The sequence below is a fragment of the Adiantum capillus-veneris genome, chromosome 3 (assembly GCF_014529385.1).
Source record: "Adiantum capillus-veneris isolate H3 chromosome 3, ASM1452938v2, whole genome shotgun sequence".
In the NCBI taxonomy this organism is placed as follows: domain Eukaryota; kingdom Viridiplantae; phylum Streptophyta; class Polypodiopsida; order Polypodiales; family Pteridaceae; genus Adiantum; species Adiantum capillus-veneris.
Genome location: NC_140933.1, coordinates 122,699,864 through 122,726,333, shown reverse-complemented (window position 1 = coordinate 122,726,333; position 26,470 = coordinate 122,699,864). Strand labels below are relative to the sequence as shown.

Below are 26,470 nucleotides of genomic sequence, written 5' to 3'. Positions count from 1 at the left end.
AACATCTAACTCTTCTTGGTTCAACACTTGCTTTTCCACATCCAACAAGGGTTTAAGTCTTTGGTCAAACATCATATTCTGCACCTGCAATTCTACATTTTTCTTGGCTAATTGATCCAACTCATTGTTCACTTTCCCTTCCAAAGTCATGGTCCACTCTTTGAACATCCCTATAGACATTTTAACCTTTGCCAATTCACTCTTATGCTGCATCAGAATATCCTGCATCTCATCTTTATGCTTGATCTTCAAATTCTCCATCTCCAAACTCAAATAACAGCATAAGCCTGCTCTTGCAATAACATTTGTGCTTCCCCTGTTTAGACATTGACTGCATCTGATTGTCCATCTGTATCTGCTACCTACTCAAAAACTTTTGAGCCTCTGCTAACATGTGATAATTCCTCTATCACTCATGAAGTAAGAGGCCATCATGTGGAAAAAAATCTATTGCGAGCTCTTGAGCCAAACACTAAGGGGAACTACAAAGACGTGCTTATGACAATAGAGCAAGTGCTGACCGTTTTGAAGAATCAACCCCCTTGGCAAAAAAAAATGGTTTGAAAAGAGACCAGAGGATGAGACCTTCTATCGTAATGCGCCTTAGCATCTCCGAATTGACCCAACCTTTTGCCCCATCAATAGAAAGTGATCTTGGGATAACTACTACAATTGGCAGAGTAGAAGGCCATCGATATTTGAATTACCTTGTTTTATCAAAGCAAGCCAACAAATTCCCACCCATAGAGAACTATATGGTTCATACCTTACATGCAGTGATAACACAGATGCACGATGTCCCAAATCTCACATGTCAAATGATGGTAAAGATTGCAAATATGATCATCACTTCTTGAATCATAGCATTTGAAGACATCAAAGCATTAGAGCATCTGTGGTAGGTATTCCTTGAGGGGACCAAAGTCATAGCTTGGAATCTAGAGACAGAGATCTCCAACACAAACATAACAATGGGAATGTTTGCCAGAGTCATGTACTTGCCCTTGCACTACATGAAAGCAACCAAGGAGGCATTCATGAAAGGATTCTTTGAGGTGGATTCAACCATATTTAATCCACTCACAAAGGAACTGCTGGCGCACCATATTGCCTACTAGAGTGCAATAATGAACTACTCTTTCAAGAGTTGGCAGTCCAAGCAGACATGGTGGCCCATGTAGAGAAATTTCAAAGAATTACAAAGACTCGAGAGAAAAGAATATTTGACTACTAAAGATTCAAGTGCATCTCAACCACAAAGACAAAGTTTGTACAAGGGAATGCAACAAATAGGAAGGGAGAATGTTGGTTGATGGACAAAGCTTGCACAAGGGATTGCAACAACTAGGGAGTGAAAATGTTGGTGAATGGACCAAGCAGGCACCCTCCTACTCAGCCATCGCCTCATGAAGCCGCAAATTTTTGATGTCCCACTATTATTTTTCAAAAAAATCCTTGTAAATATGAGAGACTCTGATTTTTAGCCAAATGGTCTCTGAGCCAACCTGTGTAAAATCTGAGTTGTAAAGTTTGATTTTGAGTTTGAGCCTTGTAGAGCCTCCGACCACCACTGGCCAAGAGAAGCCCTAGGTATAAAGCTTAATTTTTGTAATTCTAAAAGGAGATCCTTACCAATATGAAGATTTCAGAGTTTTGAAGTGTACGACTGAGAGCGGCTACTCTCTCATGTAGTACAATCCATTTTTCTTGATTTTTGATAATCCAAATGCGCTTCTAACTATTGCATTGTGTTCCTTATCTACTAATATGTACTTTAAGTGTAATCATTCTCAATTTTACTGCAAGCTAAATTTGTTCTTTTGAGTGCATTAGTGGTTATAATTTGACGTTTTGACCATATGAGAGTGTTCCTAGACCGTAGGGTGACCTTTCCAGATTGTTCTGTTTGTAATTTTTAGGACCTTAATCACAATGGATCGTGATTTTGGTACCTTGTCAGATTGCAACAAGACTTGGTAGGATAGTGCTCCTAGGTGTCTTAGACCTCCTCCTAAAGTTTTGTTGCATTTGGACTTTGTTTGAGTGCCAAAACGGTGTGACTACTGAGAGTAGTGAGACATGGCATAGGCAGATCGCCTAAGTAGAGAGTGATAGATTTGCTAGTGCTAGATACAGCTTTATCTTTTAGGTTTGCTTCTTGAGGTTGACACCCTCAAAGAGTCTCCGTGCCCCATCCAAGTTGCTTCCTTGAGTATTGAATTTATGTTAGTGCCAGATAGTTATGCTACCGACATCCGATCACGACGACGCTAACAAAAGTTACGAAGTATAGGTGATTGCCTAAGGATGGAGTTTGCATAGACCCACAAACATCATTTTGCACAAGTTGCAATTTGCATGTAGCCCTTAATGAGCCGTCCTTTGGAAACTTTGAATGCTCCATATTTTCCTAGATACAACCTTCACAAACATGATTTGAAGGTGCGTCAAGAGGCAACAAAGAAGCAACCATAGCAAATTGGAAAAATTCAAGTGCCCAAAACACGCACGCCAAATTTTTGCATCTGAAATAGCCTTTGAATTCAGAATTTCATTTGCAAAATTCTACCCACACTTGTCATACAAAGTAAGCTTATACAACCCATGTCACAAAAATGCCAGATGCAACAATTTCATCATCAAACTTGAGATCATGAACTATACATCTGTCATCCACAAATATGAAAACAAGACCAAGTCTAGCAAGTACAGATACAAAAAAAAAGTTTCTTTTTTATCCCAATACATAAAGTGCATCAACAAGTGTCAAAGAACTACTATTTGCAGCACAATCCTTCCAACTCCCTTGACCGTCAGATAAGAGGAATTGTTGTCACAAGTGATCACATTTCCATGAGGACAAACTCGAGGGAGGTAATTAAGTCATGATGTGAGGTAATGTGCTTTGTAGCATAGCTATCAAAGTACCACACATGTGAATCTATAGCAACAACTGGCATACAAAAGGATCATAAGTACACTCTACACTAAATGCCTGCTCTGCATCTACATGAGCATCACAATCTCCTTTCCCAGAAAATTCTACAATAACTGCACTTGTAATGGAACTAGCCTCTTTTGACTTCAACTTTGGACATTGCCTTATCAAGTGATCATTAGCCTTGCAATAATGGAAACGCATCTTCTTTTTTTCCTTTTCACTACAATTCCCAAACAAGGTTTTGCCAATAGAAGCATTAGGAACAGGGGATTTTCTACGCATCAAAGAATCATGAGAAGTGGCTACATTACTGCTACCACATTTTCTTTCAGCAACAATAAAAGCATATTCAACTGTATGTTGTTTAGCCCTGTTCTTTCTTGAAAGTGACTCTTGCAATAAAAATGTGCATAACACATCAAATTTGGTAGCTTGAGGGTTTCCTTGGGTCATAAGTATCCAAGTACTAGCAAAAGTCTATTAAGAATCTAGCAATGCATCAAGAACAATCTGCATAAGTGAACAGTCTGAAATGACTTCGCCTACAAAAATGAATTGCTCTTTAATATCCGTGATACCATCAAGGAAAGTGTCCATGGAATCTTCCTCTTGCATAATCTGCAGCTCCAGGACTTTATGCAACAAAGCAATTTTATTCTCATTGCGTCTTGCATAAAGACAAGCCAGAATATCCCAAGCCTTTTTTGCTAATTCAATTGAGCGAATGTGATGGGTAATAGTGTGCTTCATAGATAATGCAATCAATGCATGAGCATGTGCATCTTTAACATCCCAATGAGACTGCTCAACCGTAGGTGTAATAACTGTTACCATATACATGTGGTAGTGATGTGTGTGAACACACTAGGACCGCCGGGGCATTTTTTCCCTCTTTAGGAGGTTTTTTCCCCCGTGCATTGTATATACGCCCATCACTCTAGGGCTATCCATCTTTTCATTGCGCACTAAGTAACACACTCTCTATTGTGTGCCTTGAGCTTCCTTCGTCTTCTCCAAGCTGTGTGTGTTTCTCGGCAACCCTAATTCCAACAATTGGTATCAGAGCAGGTCACGTCCTCCCGGGCTTAGTCGCCAGCTGCTCCAGCACACGCCTGCTCACTTTCTCCGATTTCAGTGAGCTTTGGCGAGCGTTCGCAGGTCGACAAATATTTTGGGTGAGCTCGAAGAGCTCGGTCTGCTCAGAATTTTGATTTAGGCTCATTTCGGCCTCCGTTTCCACTACGGGCAGTACTGCACAGGCTATTTCGTCATTTTGTGCAGATTTTCTGTCAGTGCCATTTTCTGCATAACAGGTGCCTTATAGTCTTCTACGGTTTGTGCTATATAGCACAAGTTGTTCCCGCTCCATTTCTCCTATTTTCGGGCAGTTTTCACATCAGGTGCAGCATTTACCATGGCTGACAACAACAACACAGATGTGTTCAAGATGTTTGCTGCTGAGGACAGGTTGGATGGGGACAACTACCCTATGTGGGCTTATATGATGCAACACGTTCTTGTGTCAAAAGGTGTCTGGAACATTGTGCAGGGCATTGATGTACGTCCTGGTTCTGAAGATGTAGGCGATATTGAGGATGTTGCAGGTCTTGCTGCAAGGATTGCAGCTGTTAGAGTTGTTTTGCCTACAGCAGAACAAGCTCGTTGGGATGTTAAGGATGCGCAGGCTCATGCATTGATTGCGTTGTCTGTGAAGCGCACCATTATTCCTCACATCCGTTCAGCAAAATCTGCAAAACAGGCTTGGGATATTCTAGCAGGTCTTTATGCAAGCCGCAATGAGGCTAAAATTGCTTTGCTGCGTAAAGAGCTAGAGTCGAAGATTATGCATGAGGAAGATGATATGGACACTTTCCTTGCTAGTGTCAAGGATATCAATGAGCAACTCATTTCTGCAGGTGAAGTCATTTCTGACAGTTCCCTTGTGCAGACTGTTCTTGATGCCTTACCAGATTCCTACCAGACTTTTGCTAGTACTTGGAGACTGATGACCCAAGGAAATCCTGAAGTTGTCAAGTTTGATGCATTATGCACATTGCTGTTGCAAGAGTCACTTTCTAGAAAAAACAGGACTAGGCAGCGTGCAGTTGAACAGGCTTTTATTGCCTCTCAAAGAAAGGGTGGTAACAGTAATGCAGCCACTTCTTATGGTTCTGCTGCGAGTGGCAAAAATTCTGTTCCTAATGCTTCTGCTGGCAGCACTTCGTCTGGCAATTCTGGTGATAAGGGCAAAAAGAAGATGCGTTGCCATTATTGTAAAGCCAATGATCACTTGATCAAGTCGTGTCCTAAGTTGAAGGCCAAAGAGGCTAAGAAGAAAGAGGGTGGTTCCACTGCAAATGCTGGTTCCACTACAAATGCAGCCATTGTTGAGTCTTCTGTGAAAGGAGATTGTGATGCTGATGTTGATGCAGAATGGGCTTTTAGCGCAGAGTGCACTTACAATCCTGCTGTCCATGATGCATGCTTGTCAGTTGCTGCAGATTCACATGTGTGGTATTTCGACAGTGGTGCTACAAAGCACATTACCTCACATCGTGAATTGTTTACCTCTCTCGAGTCTGTCCCTCATGGGAATTCAGTCACTTGTGCCAACAACGCCTCTTATCCAGTTCAGGGAGTTGGAAAGATTGTGCTCACTGCTGCTAATGGCAGTTCCTTCACACTTATTGATGCACTTTATGTACCTGGGATCAAGAAGAATCTCTTGTCTGTATCCGCACTTGCTAGACTTGGACTTGTAGTCAAATTTGTGGATGACAGATGTACAGTTCATGATCTCAGTTTTGGTGATGAAATTGTTGCATCTGGGCTTTTGTGCCGTGGGCTGTATAAGCTCACTTTGTATGACAAGTGTGAACAAAATTTTGCAAATGCTGTTGCAGATTCAAGGGCTATTTCAGATGCAAAACTTTGGCATGCACGTTTTGGTCATCTGAATTTTGCCAGTTTGCTGCGTTTGCAGAAATCTGATATGGTTGCTTCTTTGCCGCCTCTTGAAGCACCTATCAAACATGTTTGTGAAGGCTGTATTCTGGGTAAAATGCAGCGTTCTAAGTTTCCAAAGGATGGTTCAGTTAGGGCCACATGCAGGTTGCAGCTTGTGCATAGTGATGTTTGTGGGCCCATGCAAACTCCGTCCTTGGGCAATTACCTGTACTTCGTGACTTTCATTGATGATTACTCCAGGCATGCATGGGTATTTCCGCTTAAAGCGAAGTCCGAAGTTTTTATGTGCTTCAAACAATTTTTGGCTATGGCTGAAAATGTCTCAAAATGTACTATGGGTACCCTCCGTTCCGATCGAGGGGGGGAGTATATGTCTCATGAATTTAATGCATTTCTGGCTAGTCGTGGGATAAAACACCAATGTACAGTGCCTTATACACCTCAGCAAAATGGTGTTGCTGAGAGGAAAAACAGGTCACTAACGGAAATGGCACGATGTATGGTCAAAAGTCAAGCTTTACCGCATTCTTTTTGGCTTGAGGCCATCATGTGTGCCACTTATGTACTTAACAGGTGTCCTACGAAAGCTTTGCAGTCTATTACTCCATATGAAGCATGGCATGATAGAAAACCTTCTATTGAGCACATGCGTGTTTTTGGCTGTTTGGCATATGCTTTGGTGCCACAAGTGCAGCGCAGAAAATTGGATGATAAGGCTGTCAAATGTATTTTTGTTGGTTATAGTGCTGAAAGCAAAGGTTACAGGTTGTATCATCCGCAAACAAAACGTATTTTGGTTTCACGGGATGTAGTGTTTGTGGAAGATTCTGTTCAACCCTTGCTGTCATGTACTAGAGACAGTAATGTAAGCTCACAGGACATTTATGACACTTTGTTGCCTCTTTTCAGTGGTGGAAATACGAATGTAAGTTCCAATGAGGCAAATGTACAGCCTATGGGGGTTTCTGAAAATGTTTTAGAACAGCCTATTACTGATGCAGATGTACATGATGTACTTGATGAGGAAAGGGCTGAAAATGAGCAGGCTAGAGGTATGCCAAAATGGCTGGTGCACACTTTGCGTGACAGTAAATTGGATGCACCTTTATCTAGTCGTACTCGTTCAGGCTCTCGCCATGCATCTTATGCATCAGATTGTTATGCTTTGGCTGTGTCTAGTTTACATGATGTTGAGGAGCCTCTGTCTTTTGATGAAGCACAGAATTCAGAAAATTGGATTGCTGCCATGAAATCAGAATATGATGCACTTATAGAGAATGACACATGGACTTTATGTGATTTGCCTCCTGGCAAAAAGGCCATTGGTACCAAGTGGGTTTACAAGTTGAAACGCAAGCCGGATGGTGAGATCGATCGCCATAAGGCTCGACTTGTTGCAAAGGGTTATGCACAACAAAAAGGCATAGATTATGAAGAGACTTTTGCTCCCACTTGTCGTATGACTACTGTGCGTTTTCTATGTGCATTGGCAGCTCATTTTGGTTGGGATGTACATCAATCAGACATTGTTACTGCTTTCTTGAATGGTGACATATTTGAGGAAGTTTATGTAACGCAGCCTCGCGGTTTTGTCATAAAAGGACAAGAGGACAAAGTGTGCAAATGTAAGAAGGCTTTGTATGGGTTGAAGCAATCTCCTCGTGCTTGGTATGAGAAAGCTGACACTCATTTGGTTAAACGAGGCTTTCGTAATAGTCCAACAGAAAGCACATTGTATGTAAAGCGTGAGGATGATGTATTTCTCATTGTGGTTCTTTATGTTGATGATTTGCTGATCACTGGACCAAATGAGAGACATATTGCTGAATTTAAGGCTGATTTGAATGCTACTTTCAAGATGAAAGATTTGGGGCTGTTGCATCATTACTTGGGTATACAGTTTAAGCAGTGTGATGGTGGTATTGCCTTGTGTCAGAAAAGTTACATAGAGACATTGCTATGTAAGTTTGGACTTGAGGATTGCAAACCTATTGCCACTCCCATGGAAACAGGTTTGAAGTTGAGTCTACATGATGCTGGCGATCCTGCTGATGTCACTCTTTACCAAACTGCTGTTGGCTGCCTCATTTATGTATGCAACACGAGGCCAGATATTCAGTTTGCAGTCTCGCAGGTCAGCAGATTTATGCATAGCCCAGGGTCTAAGCATTGGCAGGCTGTCAAGAGAATTTTCCGCTACCTTAGTGGCACTTTACATCTTGGCTTGTTTTATCCCAAGGGGGGATCATTGCCGCCAGACTTACATGCTTTTTCGGACTCAGATTGGGCTGGTTGTTTTGACACGCGAGTGTCCACAAGTGGTTTTTGTTTCATGCTTGGCAGTTCATGTATATCATGGTTGAGCAAGAAGCAACCTACTGTGGCCACTTCGAGTTGTGAGGCTGAGTACAGGGCAGTCTTCACAGCTACGGTTGAGTGTGTATGGCTCAGACGCCTTATGGCTGACTTGGGTGTTGGACAGGACACTGCCAACACTATCTACACTGACAGTCAGAGCGCATTGGCAGTTGCGAGGAACCCAGTTTTTCATGCTCGCACAAAGCACATTGAGGTGCATTACCACTATGTCAGGGAGAGGCTCTCAGCAGGAGAGATCAACTTGGCTTATGTGCCAACACAGGACAACCTTGCAGATCTTTTCACAAAGGCATTGTCTCGTGAGAAGCTTGAAGCTTTCCGCAAAGCTTTGGGCTTACTCCCCTTTGTGGACTGATCCTGTCCTCAGGGTATGGCACTTCCCTTTACTCATGTGCCAGCTCTCGTTCACCGCATCACTCCAGGGGGGATTTGTTACCATATACATGTGGTAGTGATGTGTGTGAACACACTAGGACCGCCGGGGCATTTTTTCCCTCTTTAGGAGGTTTTTTCCCCCGTGCATTGTATATACGCCCATCACTCTAGGGCTATCCATCTTTTCATTGCGCACTAAGTAACACACTCTCTATTGTGTGCCTTGAGCTTCCTTCGTCTTCTCCAAGCTGTGTGTGTTTCTCGGCAACCCTAATTCCAACAATAACTCTAGCAGCAATAGACCTACCACCAAAAAACGCAACATCCTCAACAAAGCCTATATCCACGGAAGGTAGACGTACATCAATGCATTTCCCAACATTCCAAACGCCCTTGAAAACAAGAACATGTGTCATTTTGTAAGCCCACATTGGATAGTTATCCCCATCCAATCTATCTTTGATAGAAAACATCTGTGTTGTTGTTAGCCATGGCGAGTGACTGCACCTACTAATGTGAAAACTGCTCGAAAAGAGGAAAAACAAAGTAGGATCAAAACGTGCTATATAGCACAACCAAAATAAGACTATAATAGATATGTTCTGTAGAAAATTTCATTGACACAAATTCTACAGAAAAGGAATAAATTGCTTACAGAGTACTATTTTTAGTGGAAACGGAGGCTGAATTGAGCTTGAATGCAAATTTTAGGCCTTAAGGCCGTAGGGTAGCCCAAATGACCTTGGGTGGCTTATGTGCCTTTCTAGAGATTCTATGTTGGCATCGTATGGATCTAAGGATGTAAGGTAGCCCAAATGATTTTGGGGGATCCTATTGCCCTAGGGCCATAGGGTGGCATGTCTTACAAGGGGGGAATGTTAGCAGCAAGCTAACTCGGATACCATTTTTTGGAGCTCTCATTGACACTTATTATTTTGTAACTCCTTATTTACGGATAAACTTCATAATTGATGAGCCGGGGCTACAAGCTTCCAGATTGTATCAACCTGTCTTTACCCATCTTTAGTTAGAGCTCCCAGCTTATTAGTTTTGACCATCTTTAGTTAGAGCTCCTAGATTATTAGTTTTGACCACCAAAAACCTTGACTAAGGTATAAAAGCCAAATTTTGTAAGTTATTTTCAAGTTTTGGATAATGAAATACACAGCTTGAGCTAACGGTGCTCACTTCTCTCCTTCTCGCGCTTCCTACTCCCTCTCCGGTTGTCACATTGCAGTCGCGTCTGTAGCATTGCAACCGCAGGTAAGAGCTCTACGCATTGACATAAGCATTTCATGGTATTTTGTAGCTTTTGGCGTCGCCGCCCTGCGGCCTAATTTCATCATAAGTAGGAAATTACACTTCAAAATAAAAAACTAAGTATAGGCGGGATATTGGGGCATCATTGCTTAGGTGCATTCTGGGTCAAAATCAACTAGGTCAAAAATCCACTGCTGTTAACAATCGCAATTTTTACACTTGACCTAAAGTGGGATTGAGACCATAAGCATGTGTGCTTAGGTCTTATAAACTTGTCTTAGAAGTTTCGTTATATTTGGATGTCATTTGATGTTGTAATGGATGTGATTTGTTTGCCGATGAGCGATTGGCTTTTGGTGATTTCAGTCACTTGAGTGTAGCTTGAGTTAGATGCAAGTTGTTTGTTGTTTTTCAAAAGATTGACAACCTCGTGTAGCCTGTATGTACTAGTCGAGTCAGCTTCGTCCCATGGATTGACAATTTAATCGTGGTTCTCGCTAAATCTGCAATAAAATAGGGGGAGTGAGGTTAGACACCCATCCCACATAAGGCCATAGAATGTAAATATACTCAACACAAACACCTATGTACACCATCCTATGGCCCTAAGACCATAGTATGCTTACATACTCACCATGAAACACCTACATATAGCATCCTATGTCCCTAAGGCCATAGGATGTATATATGATCAATGCAAAACACCGATATATAGAACCCTATGGTCCTAAGTCTATAAGGTCTATATATACTTATCAAAAAACACTTACATCTAACATCATATGGTCCTAAGGTCATAGGATGTATATACACTTATCATGAAACACCTACATATAGTGCCATATGGCCCTAAGACCATAGGATGTATATATACTCAACACAAACCACCTACATAAAGCATAATATAGCCCTAAGGCCATATGATATATGTATACTTATCATGAAACACCTTTATATAGCATCCTATGGCCATGAGTCCATAGGAAGTATATGTATTCATCATGAAACACCTACATATAGCACCCTATGGCTCTAAGTTCATAGGGTGTACATATACTCATCATGAAACACCTACATATAGCATCCATGGCCCTCAGGCCATAGGATGCATTTATACTTGTCATGAAACATCTACATATCATACACTATGGTTGTAAGGTCATAGGATGTATATACTCATCAAAAACCACCTACATATATACTAAGTGTGAGGTAACCTTGAGTAATCTATATGTGCTCTTCATAAAACACCTTCAAAAACCTATGTCCCTAAGGCCATAAGATGCCCCTTGTGATGATTGTTGGGCTTTAAAGGTTTCCTTTGCCACACCAACATATAGCCCTTAGGCCATATGGTATCCTTTTTTCTCACCTTTTGAGCTATGTGGGGCACTTCTCACACTTACATATAGAACCCTTTGACCCTAGGCCCATAGGATGCACACATAATCTCCATGAATAATCTACAAAGCTTGAATATTTTACCCTCCCAAGGCAATGTAGGTGCCCGTTGTTGTAGCAACACAGAACACCCTCTGGCCCTAGGGCCATAGTATGTCATTTTTCTATTCTTCAATGATATAAAAAACAAAGCACCCTATGACCATAAGATGGTCAATGTACAAGTACAAAGCTTCGTACTGACACACTTGCCGTGTAATTTTCCAAATACTTTGTGATGGTTTGTTTTACGAATATTTGTTGAAATCTTCTTGCAGGTATGAATTTTAATCATGGTGATAGAGTATGCATGTTTGTAGCTACACAAAAGGTTTCCATTGCGATTGTATGTGAGATAGACCCAAACGCATATTGTTCTAGTATGCTTATTTGGGAAGGCATTGTATTGGTGTCAATGATTTGTGTGTGAAAATAAAGCACTCATTCAATTTCCAACAATGGATGCATTGATAGTGGGAGATTCTTTCCATAGTATTGTGAAATGGAGTATTGGGTGATGCATAGTTGATGGAATGAGCGACATTGAGACACAATGCTCAAAAGTGTTTCTTCCAAACGTGACAATGAGGTTTAGACATGGACAAATGCAACAAAGATCTTTGCACCAAAGCTTTTGAACTCATACGTTAAAAGAGGCACAACTTGCACTTGCAAAGAACAAGTGCGTTAGTCATGGTTGAGAGCTATCATTGAAAACATGCATGGAAGAAGATTGGTGAGGGTAGTCCATGATTTTTAGCCCCTGCGTATCACATGATACGAAATGATCTCTTGGAAAAATGTTATGTCAAAGTCAAAAAGCGTGTTTCTAGAATTATCCTAAGCAATATATCACTCTCAAGATGCGCAATTGTAAGTGATGGTTGGTCTAATATTCAAAAAAGACCATTGATCAATGTTATGTTAGTGTGTCTAAGAGGAGAGACATTCATAAAATCTATTTACAGTTTTGGTGCTATTAAGAGTGGTCTTTATATTGCTAGTGTGTTGACCAATGTAATCAAAATAATAGGCGTTGAACATGTCGTTCAAGTAGTCATGGACAATGCAATGGTGATAATACAGTAAAAGATGCTTTTCACACATTTATGTTAATGGTTGCAATACACAAAGTTTAAACTTGGTGCTAAAATATTGGTTGACACTTTCAGTTGTATGACATTTAATGAATGGCAACTTGATCAGTCTGAACGAGTCAAAGAGAAGGTTGCGAGTTTGCAAGGATCCATAAAAAGCCTACTTGGTGGAAGAGTGTAATGGATGCATACCATGTAGTGATGCCTGTTATAAAACAAATGTCAAATATAAAAGTGGTTAAGGATTTTTCTTAGGTCATCAATATAGTATCAATTGCATCAAAGAGCTAAGTGCATTCAAATTAAAGAAAGTACCTTTTGTAAATGATTTTGTTCAATCGATGGCAAAGGAGCAACCTGCATGGAATTGGTGGATGATGAACAATGGTGAGCAACATTACTTAACTCTTCATCCACTTGCAATGCAAGTGCTGACACAATGTGCAACAAATTTGAGCTCCAAGAGAAATTGGAGTATGCACACGTACATTCATAGCACAATTTGCAGCATATTATTAGCAGACATAGCTAAAAAAAATAGTTTACATGTTCTCCAATGAAAAGATATTGCATCATATCAAAAGCGTTGGCTACGAGAAAGAAATACCTAGTTGGGTATATGAAAATGAGTTCAACATTGGCTTAGTGCGATATACAATAGTAGAGATCCAAGGGAACCTCATGGCAGATATAAACAATTCAACAAACTAGAACAGACGATGGAAAGAGATAGAGCAGAACAATGATTGTATAGACTCGATATAAGATGTCACAAATTTACGAGACGTGAATTTGTAATTGAAACTTATATTCTTTAACAAACCTTGAATATATACAATGCTAATTTTACTCAAAATTACATTTTTTATCTATCCAATGTTTAATGTTGTGAGGGATGATGTTTACAATGTGCTTCTCAAGTAGTGAATATGTTTTTTTATTGGATAAGAGTGCTTTGTCGAGTTTGCTTGAATTTGTATTCATTGGCTATCCCAAACCTATAGTATACACCTTGTGAAAAAAAAATAGAACAATTTGCACATTGACTACTATTTTGCATTAGTCTAATTAAGCAAATCAGATGGTAATAGTGGCCACACACCTACGTGTGGCAGCTTTTGATGGATGGAATCGATTCTATATGTCAACGTATAGAAGTGACTCCATCCATCGAAAATTTTGCAGCCAATTCGGCATTGAGAGGATGAAGTCACATGGGAGTCTGATATGGGGACTAACTCTGGATGGACGACCAGGTGACTTATATGTGTCCCTTGGACAAGCGGGGGATTTACTCATTGTGTTAAGTTCTAAAATTCTTGGCTAAGATGATTAAAATTTTGTTCTATTCTTGCTTATGACATTGGAGGTGTTTGGGACACTTAAAGAAGCTGTGTGATTTCTAGATTGTTCTCCATGAATTGTGTTGTCAAAATATCTTTCTCCTTATTTAGGTCTATCTATGCCTCTTTAAGGAGAGGTCTACATGACGTTGTTGGAAAAATTGTGCATGCACACTAACATCGGCATAAAGCAATAGAGGTGCGCCCCCCTATCCCCTGCAATCTCAATATAGTAAGAAATATCATCAATATAAAATCCAAACGAAGTCGGAGAAAATGGACATCCCTAGTTCACCCCAAGAGTAAAGTGAACAAGCTCTGAAAGATAGTCTATTGTCTTGTCTGATAGAGTGCAATGATATCCCATACAAGCCCTCGTGGGATTCCCAAGTCATGTAGTCTTCGTGTGAATCTGGCTCTCGGGATTGTGTCAAAGGCCTTGCAAAAATCCACAAAGCTATAATAAATCCTCCTCCCATGTGCTCTGCTTTCAATGATTTCTCTAAGCGTGAAGATATGATCAAGTGTACAGAATCCCATCCTGAATCCAGCTTTCCTTGAAGCTTATATACCTGCTTGCTCTACTTTCAATGATTGCTCTAAGCGTGAAGATATGAACAAGTGTAGAGAATCTCCTCCTGAATCCAGCTTTCCTTGAAGCTTGTACATATGCCTATCTACTCAACTCATATAGATGCATATAGCTAAGCCAATGAGTGGTCAATCATGATAGTATTGCTTTAGTTAGATAGCAGGGTTGGATCTCCAAACTTGAGTAGTGCTAGAATCATAGACATACTCCAAGTCTCACGAAACCCCTCACATTGAACATGAAGGCCAACAAACCAACAACATGATCTTTCCTATGTATGAAGTGCTTTGCCTGTATACCGTGCCCTTCCCATGTGCAATCTACAACGGGAGGGTGTCGTATGCCAATGGAAAATAACGAATGAGGCAAATTCTTAAGCGCTTCAAATAACATTAAACTAAAAGAGATGCATGACACACAAGACGCGGAGTAGCGGTTTCACCCCAAGAGAGCACTGGCCCCAAACCCTAGTGCCCCGTACGATATTTCTTTATATTGCTACAACTCAGTATAACTCCGAAACCCGTTGCTTTGCACTTCCACGTGGAGACGTGCTAGAGAATGGATCCTAAGCCCATTATTTAAGGCCCTAGGCCATGAAAAGCCGTTTACAGTAAAAAGCTCCAAACTCAAAAGCATCTTACCTCCAAAAGCTCCTCACCTAAAACCTGCCATTGTAAAAACAGAGTAAAACAGGGATTTTTGTACACTACCACGTCATCATCTTGTAGCACCAAACACAAAAATATGTATTATTGCCACGTGGCATGTCAACGCGATTTGGGTGGGATCAGTTCGTACAGCCTGTGCCATGTCATCATCTGATTGCAAGCCTTTTTGGTGTGTGTGTACTGCATTATTTTAATGTTTTAAGGTCCTAGGAACTTGGGCCCCCATCGAAGGGGGTCCCATAAGTTGGTGGGAACTCTTCTTTAAACTTAGACCACTCGGCAAGGCTTTGCAAGTTGGTAAAACTTCTATGCGGAGAGCTCGGTCGAACCCGTTGGGTCCTCAATGGCTTGACACGTTAGCAGTTTGTGACATTCCCCCTTCTTGAAAGAAGAGTAATCGTCCATGGTGTCTCGATGCACTAAAATTACATAGCCAAGCAATCTCACCCAATGAAGAATATTCATTGGTTGGCACATCACTATGCAACACAAATGCTCACATATGCATGTTACAAGACACAACAAACAATGCCACTAAGCACTCCCCCGAGATAGATGGTATGTGGTATGAAGCTACTCAACAACTACCTCGTCACTCCCACCGCAAATAACCTAGAGCGATCTTGACCATGAGCTCAGAGGACTGATATAACCAAACGCTCCCCAGACCGTAGCTGCGTCGCTTGGAGGTTTCAAGCATACAACTAAACGCTCCCCAGACATCCCGTTTGCATCGCTCAGAGGTTTTCCAACGTACAATGAAACGCTCCCCAGACATCCCGTCTACGTCGTATCGAGGTTTTCAAGCATACAACGAAACGCTTCCCAGACATCCCGTCTATGTCGTTCCGAGGGTCAGACATTAGCAAACAACATTTGTCACTACTCCACCCGAGAGTAAATCACCAATCATTGAAATCAGTATTAAAACCAGAGGCACACAATGCAGATCATCACCAAGACAAGTTTAAAACAGATACAATCCATTTCAAACAAATTTCAAACAATATTTTCTCAAACAAAGTTCAAAAGTGACTAATCAACTAGAAAATTCATTTGGGTCTTTCTTTGGATAGCCGAACTTTGAGGACGACTAGCTTATCTTTATGCATCAAGGTAATTGTATGGTTCTGTATATGGAGTGTCGCGTCATTCTTGTCGTGCAAATGCATACCCAAGAGAACATTGCAATTGCCTAACTTCATGATGTGGAAATCAACTTTTTTTTTAGACACACCAAAGGGCCCACAGGGGAAGGTGCTTATCCCTTCCAAATATTAGCCACGCTACATGGTCGGACAAGGGCTGTGCACCATCGGGAAAGAGCTTTTTTTTCCGATACACCAGAGGGCCCACAGGGGAAGGTGCTTATCCCTTCCAAATATTAGCCATGCTACATGGTCAGACAAGGGCCGCGTACCATCGGGAAAGAGCCACGCGCAAGCATCACCATGGCCACCTAATTGATGCATCGTGTGCTAGAAATGACGGAGAGAACTTGTAGCAACCAACTAGGAACCTCCTCCTTAGGTGACCCACCCCAGGAGGAGGATGCACTCGAGTGTCCAAGGGCAAGAGCCCTAGCAACGTGAACACCAGGTGAGCACAAGGTGTCCCTCTAGAGTGTGACCGAATGGGGGATTTAAACCCACAACCTGTAGGTTGAGAGGCCAAAGCCTTACCACTACAACAACCCTTTGGGGATGTGGAAATCAGCTTTTCCATGAATTCCCTATGGATAGTCATTGAAAGAGCCCCAATGAGCGGTACCACTTTTTGAGTTTGTCCGGTAGTTAGCGTTCGCCACCGTATGAATCATAATCAAAGTTCATCTACTTTAGGAATTCTGGATGGATGAAATTTTCAGTAGCTCCTGGGTCAAAAAAAATGAGGACTTTCAAGTCATTGACTTTGCCATATGCTCTACACAATTCATTTGTACTTAATGTTTTAAGGCCCTAGGAACCTGGGCCCCCATTGGACGGGTCCCATAAGTTGGCGGGAACTATTTTTAAAACTTAGGCCACTCGGCAAGGCTTTGCAAGTTGGTAAAACTTCTTCTGTTGCTTTTGCTGCTTCTTCTCTTAGGGTTTAGGCCCCTCGGCCAGCTAGAATTAAGCTCGGAGAGCCCGAACCTGCCAAGTCTTTAGTAGCTTGACACGTCAGCAGTTTGTGACACAATCTGTCAATGGCCATCTTTGTTGTCAAGAAAGTAGAAGTGGGAGGATGGGGCCCGTAACTGCTCTACTACTATGTATAGAGAAGATGCATATTGTTTGTGCCCATGTCTGTGTACAAGTAATGACCGACTAGGGTGAGTGCTCTCTAAAGAGTTGTCAAGCCTTCCTAGAGTTCTAGCTCAAGAGCATGTGATTGCCTACCAATGTGTTATGTCTCTACAAATTCACCTTGATATCTCTTATCTGTGCAATAGGCTTGTAATGCATTCAAATGTTTTTGTAGCCCCTTTGGTGAGTCTGATCTGAGTACAATGTCAGTAGCATATAACTACATCGGCATCAATAATGTCTCGTAGAAGCCAAAGAGAACAAGAAGAGACCTTGCCTTAAAGAAAAATCATATACAATGTGTGGGTGTCATCTAGAGATGTCATAAGATACAACCAGTGATAGGGAACAATCGTTTTTCCAAACATACAAAATTCAATTTCTTGATTTTGTTAAGAGGAAATTTTAGAAAATTAGGTCATTTTTCGGGTCTTTACACTATTTTTCTCTATTTTGGGGCGGAATTTCTCCTTTTCCCCTTGCCCTCAACCGGCCATTTTGAAATTGAAAACGAGACGATATTAAGCTGAGACACATTTTTCCCGAACATTGGATACAACCAAAGTAAAGTGTCTACGCTATGATGCTGATGTGTCACAGAGTTTATGGGTGTGTCACAAGGAAGGAGAGAGAGAGAGAGAGAGAGAGAGAGAGAGAGAGAGAGAGAGAAGAAGAAGAAGAAGAAGAAGAGGATTTTAACGTCGTAAGAAACTATCCCAAGAGACCTCAAAGATCTATCCAACGAGAGTTGAGCGCGAGAGAGAGAAGAAGAAGAAGAAGAAGAAGAGAGTTTTAACGTCGTAGGAAACTATCCCAAGAGACTTTAAAGATCTAGCCGACGAGAGAGAGAGAGAGAGTACTTGCAGACTCCATGAACATATATGTATAGCTGGTCCAGTGGCCATTTTTGTAATTTAATCATTCAATAAAAAAATTACTAAAATGCCAAAATGGCCTATGAGACTAGTCAAATACACAATGATCATATGGGGAGATGGAGCAATCTTATATACAATACAAATGTAGTAATGTGCTGAGTTCAGAAATCATGAGTCCAAGCCAAAAGTCATGTATGGGAAAGGGGAAGATCTACAATGATTTTGGGATCAGAATCATGCTCTCTATCACAAGAAGTTTTGAATAAATTCTCACAATAATTCCCACATTGTGACTTACCTCAACATCATGAGCTTCTGTGAGGGAGGCACCGTATACCTAGCTAGGTACGATTGGGGGCAGGGGACCCCCGGCCCCCCCACCGGGCTGGCGGTCCCCTGCCCCCAATCGTACCTAACTAGGTATGCGGTGCCTCTCGAGCATAAGTTCATGATGTTATGCATTGTATGAAAAACACTGAAAAAGACTTGTTTTCCTACATGAGAAAATTTCTAAATCTTCCTTGTGTATGGGAGTGGTTGGCTATTCATTGATCAGTTGCCTTACTCATTCTAGGACTTTAATAACGTAGAATTGGTATCTTTGCATTGTCTTCCAGTAATTTGTACTTATACATTAAATAACTGATCATACCCTCACATATACACTATCAAGCAAGTCATTGATGGCTTTGTTCTTTTCTTCCACATTATTGTATTTGGCACGCCTGCCATGACCTGCAACAAACAAAAATAAAACTATGCGTAAAACTATGTGTAAACTACTATATGTAAATATACTCTATCATGTGCGTTCGTGGGGTATTATAAAGATCCCTTATCTGTGAATTTTCTAAGTTAAGACACCCTTTTCCTAGGTTTCTTAAAAGATATCCCTCTTTCAACAAAAATGTGACCTTTCTATTGATCCCACATAATAGGTCCAAATATTTTAGATGACCTCCTCGAGAGGCGCACACACACACAAACATTATAATGACTTACCTGGTAATATCCACAAGAAATCAAGGGGGAGAAGGGTTTTGATACTTTCCATCTGAATATCCACTGTGCATGTAAAACAAATGTATTCAACAAGTGGAAAAAGGATCATGTGCATGCAAACTAGATTGGTATGCTTGCAAAAGCTTGTCATGCACATGATGATCGTGCTATCGCAATGTTCAAATTTGAGACCATATCTATAAAAATACCTGAATACCAGTTAAAGTTTGGATCAACATGTAAGTATCCTTGTGGAATATTTGCAATGGAATCACCGCTGAATAACACTTTGAGAGGCTTCAAATGAAGGCAAACACTCGCCTGAAAGAGGGAAACCAATTAGCAAACATACAACAAAAGTAGGTGCTGTTTCTTGAGGACAATAGCACTATACAGATAAAAAACTGAAACCTCTGTATGGCCAGGAAAAAACAGTAGGTCGATGTCTGGGCCGAGAAAATCCCATGGACCCTTTCCTTTTAGCTTTATCTCTACACCCGCCGTGTCAGCAGTGACCTTGTATTAAGGAATGCAAAGGCAAACACAATTACACATCAAAATCCAAGTATATGCGGAGCCGTGAGGCATCAAAATCCAAATATATGTTGAACTAATATGAGACATCAAAATCCGAGTATATATTGCACTTTGAGATGTGCATTTCTTGTTCACTATACAGCAATTTCTCTATTTGCATTCTGAAAGCACATCCGCACCACTGTTTAAATTTAGAAAAATTACCAAAATAACCCAAAAATTTGTCAAAATTCCCAATATAGCCCTCAAATTTCAAAAATACCCTTGTACCAAATTTGGATGGATTGCTCCAATTTTTGCATGATTTGTTCTTTTTGACACAAGAGATTAAGTGTCTCGGACAAAAATTGTCACCAATGAGCTCACAAGTAGAGGCAAAATATCATCTTGTAAATTGAGAGAGAGCCAATTTTGCTATGAACAGTGAACCGAAAAATGTCTTTCAAGATGTTTGCGAGATTAACAAAAGGTATTTTGGGAATTCACTAGCAAAATTCGAGAGCATTTTGAAATTTGAGGGGTATTTTGGGAATTTTCACGATTTCAGGGGTATTTTGGTGATCATCCCTTAGATTTACCAACAATATACTAATTTTCTTGAAACTTCATGTAACTTGAATCAAATTGCAAAACAAGCTATACAAAGAATGTAAACAATCCAAAGATTATGCAGCTTTCTAGGGGATGCTGCAATGCCATTTCACATAGAGCTATTCAATAAAGGTAACCTACCTCCTGTTCATGTAGTATCCGAGGACAATTGAATCGCTTCTGCCACCTATCATGATCGGCAACATCATCCCTGTGAGTCAAAATCTCACTTAAGACACTAAAAAAAAGCACAAATATCTCAAACAAATTCAAAAACCTATGAGTTAACAAAGATGTCATTTCATACTTATGAGTGAGAAAAAAATAATCGACTCCACCCAATTCCTGTAGGTTTTGCGCCAAACGCTCTGAATACCGGGGACTAGGTTGTAACATAAACACACAATGTGTTAAACAATTTACTGGTCTCCAACATTGAATTGTGTCCAAGACCTACAAAGATAGTTACCTGTCAACAAGTATGTTACCACCTGGTCTTTTAATGAAATATGAGGCAGCTGCAAAAGATTTTTTAGAATGATATCCACAGTGGTACACTCCCTGCATTGTAGTGAATACAAGCTTGATGTCAAATTTTCTGTTAGGCTTTTTCAAATATGTACACCTGATCACTTCATCTTTTTGTTAGATTCCATTAGAGCCTAATCATTGCTATATGCTTTGCCCTTTGTTGAGGGCAGTGCCCACAAATGCACAAGCGCGCATGTGCACCGCGCGCGTGCTCACTCACACACACACACACAAAGTTGAGTGCAGTATGATTGGTGGTGAGCAAGACTAGTTATCCCACACTCAACAATCCCTTATCAACAATCTCTTCTTTGATTGGTTCCTTCATAGAGAAAGCTCCTTCACTTGGAAGTGCAAGAGACTTTGAAAACGGCCTAACCATTGCTCTCTCATTGCATGAATGATGATGGACAAGACATACAATGGTGTAATGGTCTTCGATGAACCTCTCCCCAAAATCAAAATAGTCTCCATAATCATCCAAACGTCGCTCCAATGGCATATGACTAGGGTTGAATTGCCTCTATGAGGAACTCTTTTTATACCCACTAGTTAAAAAAAAGGGGCTACTTGCCTGCTGCAAAACACAAGCTGATGGAGGAGTATGAAGGTGGTGCCAATGGGGTACCGGCCCACCTCTACTCACAAACACACACAGAGGTGATGGTGTCAAAACTTCTCCAAGAAAAATGCAGCAAAAAGCCAGTGTCCACATGCCTTAAAAAGTGCACCAAGACCTTCTTTCATACCAGCCAAAATGCCATTCGGACTCACATTTGCCATGCCAAAGTGACCAAGTGCCGAAGTACCTCCAAAAATGAAATGATTATTTGAAGGTCACTGGTGCACATTTCATGCTTCCCAAATCCAATCTACACAAGACAGTATACATGGAACCTGCATGCTCTAAGCTACATGTTGATGTTGTTGGGAGTACATTGAAGGTGAGCACAAAGCCCGGGCAACTCACTAGTAATATAATGGGACGTCACGTGCGAGCATCAAATCAAAATGTCCCTTTTTGACCCCTTTATACATGACCATTCTTTGTAAAATTCACCTTTTCTCCCTTAGATAAACCTCCCTCCCTTACACTCACGTATCACCATACGGTAACCCTCTGTGAATCCGACTGGGCATGATGATGCACCAATGTTGGCATAGGAGAATCCTACTGCATATATAAAGATACTTGACTATGACTAGTATACTCATCGTATACCAAAGAGTTATGCATGATCTGCATGTATCTGATGAATTTGTCTGGTCATGTAGATCCTGCAATAGACTCCTATATGTGCTAGACTAAGATCACCTAGGATTTCCTAGGCTTACTTAGTAAAAAAGGCATAGAAATCATTAAAGAATTTTCTTTTCCAAAATATAAAACACAATCTTTAATTTATCTCTCAGCCATGTGTATGTGATCATCTCACCTTTCTCAGCCATGTGTACTCTCAGCCACAAGCTAAAACACACCAACCATATATTAAAAGAATAATACTTACAGGTAGAGAGTCCTCGTGAATGGGGATGGGAAATGTGGAATGGGCTTGTAATATGTCTGCTGGGGGAGTCTCTGTGTGGATGGATGCCGTCGGGCATGATAAGAGTGCCTGAATTTTGTTTCAAAAAGCAAAAGAATCATGCTTAGCTCATGTGAATTTTGAAAGTATGAAAATTTCTACATGCTGTAAAATTGCCCAAAATGAAGAAATCCGAAAGAAAATCCACAGCCTGTTGTTTTATATATTATCTGCCAACCTGTAATGCAGCCACCCTCTGAGTAGATGTGCTGGGTTGGTTGTATACTGCGGACTGACTTTCCACTCTCGTAAAAGAATTCTGCTCACACAACAACCAAGGAGTCACACTAAATTCATGAAAGAGGCAAGGAAGCAAGTCAAGTGGGTAATATACAAGGGAGAAAAAGCAACCATCAGAGAGTACTACCCCAAGATATAGCTATCTTCATCCTTAATTTGTAATGAACTCATTGTAATTATACTCCCTAGGATTCCTGACAGGTTTTCCAGAAGCACTGTATTTTCATTTTTGGTTTTTATGTCTTTATGACATGGATGCCTAGAAGAAAATTTAACGAGTTGTATCTGATCTGTCCAAACAGTTAAGTTGGCCTCTAAAGAACCTTAATACAATCTTTCTAGAATTCAGCTCTACCCAAAGTATCAGGGCAAACAAGCAGGATGATGTTTTTTCCCCAAAAGACCTACAAAAGTTTATTGATACACTCCACCATACACAGAGATATGCTCTAAAGCTCAACTAAGGGTGCAAAAGAAAAGAGCAAGACCATTTTGGTTTGTTCAAAGGAAGAACTGAAGGGGTTATACTCATAACTTCCGCTTTTGCTCACCGCCAGTAGCTGAGTGCCAATGAATTTCCCTTCCCTTAGCTAAAATCAACACATTCATGCTTCTGGAAGACTTAAAGTTTTCAACATTTATCAATGTGTACACATGACCCAAAAGGCCTTCTCAAACCTTTGAAGTATGTTGAAAAGACACAGACAATGATTTTGAATTGACCTCCATTAGTTTGTGAATACAAGGTAGGGCTCTTGCAGAAGCCACAACCTTCTGCACGGTAAGAAAATGCATATGGATGTCGATAATGCCGTCCTTACATTATGAGCCCCTCAATAACCACAGTAAAAAATTCCACTTACATTGTAGCCACCCTTACTGATTTATTAGCACCCATAAATACTTGGATCGACGACACCAAAATTATGGTAATTCCCACCTCTCCATAATTTTGTTATAGAAATGCTTCACTTAATTTCTTACCTTGACGTCAGGTCATGTGCTCAAAGCCTAAACAAAGGTCAAACGGTTACAATGCTTTAGAAAACCATGTGCTGAGCCAAACCTTTTAAATTGTGAACAAAGGTAAGTTGCTAATGCTCCACAGAGGTATGATCTCTTGCATTAACCTTGGAGGATCAATCAACCAAATCATCATAAGCATTTTCAGATATTCAATTCCATGAATGTATTAAATCCGACACCTACCAAACTGGCAATGTATTACGATGCTTATTCCAACGTATTTTACTTTTAAAAGAAAGCTTGTCTCGCCGATTTTTGTGCGACGTGTTGTAGTGTCTAAGCACTCAAAAGCTCTCAAACAACTTCATGTCTTCTTCTCAATAGTAGAGAGCAATGCTAAACTCGTCACCTATACGAGGAGGTATCAAATTCATAACCTTATCTTCTGGCAAAAAGCTTCCAAGTCCTTCAAGATTGCAATTGCACCTTTACCATGGACAATGTTTTGCCATATACCTCCAAGTGAAAAATTCTTCTTCTACATGAAAGCTCCTACAAAAGCTACTTTTGATAATTCTCCAATGTTGTCACCGTTGATCATCCACCTGGTGACTTGCCAGATGACCCACATTCACCTTTAATGCAAAGTGCAAGATGAAGACTCGTTGTAGTCATTCATAAGGCGAAATAGCCATTAGCTCCATCATGCATGGTATTCACTATGACATTCCCACTAACTTTGTCATTGCTTAATAGTGGGTACGAGCATTAGCTCCATCATGCATGGTATTGACTACATACTATGACATTCCCACTAACTTTGTTAGTGCTTAATAGTGGGTACGAGCATTCAGACACGAGCATACATCAATAGAAATATCTGCATCCTGAGTTTCTATCATTGCCTAGTGACATATTGAAGTCTAGTACCAAAAGAAGAATTAAATAGGGAGTACTTATGATCAGTTGATATTGTGTGCATTCTTCTGATGTTTAGTGGTGCGCTGCCCTTATCAAAACTACCTTTAAAGCGCTTGAATACTTCCTATTCGATGCTTTTTTTAGAGCTAGGCTTCATTATGGTTGAGTTTGCCCTACATCTCTAGAGTAAGTAGTTGATAGGCAATACATCCGGGTAGCTCAATGTCCCCTGACATCCTAATTTTAATTTTAATCCATTTAATCTCAGCACCTCTTTTCTTGAATTGAACACAAGAGTTTCCAGAGGAGAGGTAAGGAGCTTGGGTATGAGTACTTGACCATAGGGTTAAATAAAAAACACGTCAAGGTAGTTGGACATGTATGGCTGCCGGGGCACTTTGTTCCCTCACTCAGAGGTTTTTTCCTCTAGGTTGTATATACAACCATAATTCTAGCGCAAGCCTTATCTTTGTATTAGCTCACAAGAAGTTTTGCACAAATTCTCACAATAATTCCCACATTGTGACTTACCTCAACATCATGAGCTTCTGTGAGGGAGGCACCGCATGCCTAGCTAGGTACGATTGGGGGCAGGGGACCGCCGGCCTGGTCGGGAGGCCGGTGGTCCCCTGCCCCCAATCGTACCTAGCTAGGTATGTGGTGCCTCTCGAGCAGAAGCTCATGATGTTATTCATTGTATGAAAAGCACTGGAAAAGACTCCGTTTTCCTACATGAGAAAATTCTAAATCTTCTTGTGTATAGCACAGGAGGTCAAGCTATATAATGGTGGCCTAATGGCCCACACTAGCCTAGCTGCTAGCATCGGCCTCACTCTGTACTGCTAAGAACCTCAAGTTTACTATGCCCATTACAAGAATCTCAAGATTGCTGAGAGCCAATTACATATTAGGGTGGGTGCTTGACAAAAAAGCCCACTGTTTACATTTAACAGAATGTTGAGATTTCTGTGTCAGAAAGCAAACAGAAAATATATAAGGGCCTCTTACAGGTGCCATCCATCTGCACACGTCGCAATCGATACACGTGTGATCTGCAACAAACAATCAATGCAACAAGGATGAGCTGAGGTAGTATATAATGTGTGTACGTGCATGTGTGTGTGTGTGTGTGTGTGTGTGTGTGTGTGTGTGTGTGTGTGTGTGTGCGCGCACACACGCGCGTGTGGGCATGAGAATGAGAGAGAGAGAGAGAGAGAGAGAGATATCTTACCAACATAGAACTCTCCAGGAACATTCTGTGGGCGGCGGGCTGACCGTGCGGAAGAGCACCTGATCGCAGCTTGTTTGTGTTTCAATGAGGAAGGATGATCCCCATGATTTCCGATTGGTCTAAAGATATAACAACTGTTGGAACAATAAGGAAAACGGAGAGCCATCTCTCTCTCTCTCACAGTATACACACATACACGCGCACGCACGCGCAGAGGAGCTGAACTTATGAAGCTTCTCTATATTATGTCGCCTGCTTTAGCTCAAACACTTCCCACAACTCATGCCAACTGCCATACCTTCCTTTGTATCTTATAGGAATAGGACAAGTAGGAGCCAATTCACGGGCAATGTCATCCCTTACGCCAGTTACGGTGAAGGACAAACCTTGGTCCCGTTAACTACTTATGGATGAGCTGCGGCCATGTGCCATTAGGAATCAGGATACAAATTATTACAACTAGTGTGGCCAGCTGCCTTAGGCCGTCTCTCTCTCTCTCTCTCTCTCTCTCTCTCTCTCTCGCTCAGACCTTGTCTCGCCCGAGCTGTAGGTGCACACATACCGAACGTAGGAAATGTCGCCACGTGACAGGGAGGGGGGCCGGAATCCCTCCCCCCATTATATTTAGGGAAAA

General features: G+C 41.0%; 1 protein-coding gene across 2 annotated transcripts; it reads right to left on the bottom strand.

The window, feature by feature from the left end:
* Nucleotides 1–12,443: 12,443 nt before the first annotated feature.
* Nucleotides 12,444–26,127, bottom strand: LOC147461634 (uncharacterized). Of its 2 annotated transcripts, none has more exons than XM_086509132.1 (13): nucleotides 25,837–26,127; nucleotides 25,614–25,657; nucleotides 22,657–22,737; nucleotides 22,401–22,508; nucleotides 20,831–20,922; nucleotides 20,669–20,743; nucleotides 20,503–20,572; nucleotides 19,645–19,749; nucleotides 19,443–19,554; nucleotides 19,234–19,296; nucleotides 18,884–18,966; nucleotides 12,775–12,816; nucleotides 12,444–12,664 (listed from the first exon to the last, which is right to left on the bottom strand). In XM_086509132.1, the coding sequence occupies exons 1-13, from the start codon at nucleotides 26,000–26,002 to the stop codon at nucleotides 12,620–12,622; spliced, it is 1,086 nt and encodes a 361-aa protein (XP_086365258.1). In that variant the 5' UTR covers nucleotides 26,003–26,127; the 3' UTR covers nucleotides 12,444–12,619. The 2 variants fall into 2 exon arrangements, with proteins under 2 accessions (XP_086365258.1, XP_086365259.1); XM_086509133.1 differs by having other exon boundaries at nucleotides 20,503–20,548.
* Between the last annotated feature and the right edge of the window lie 343 nt (nucleotides 26,128–26,470).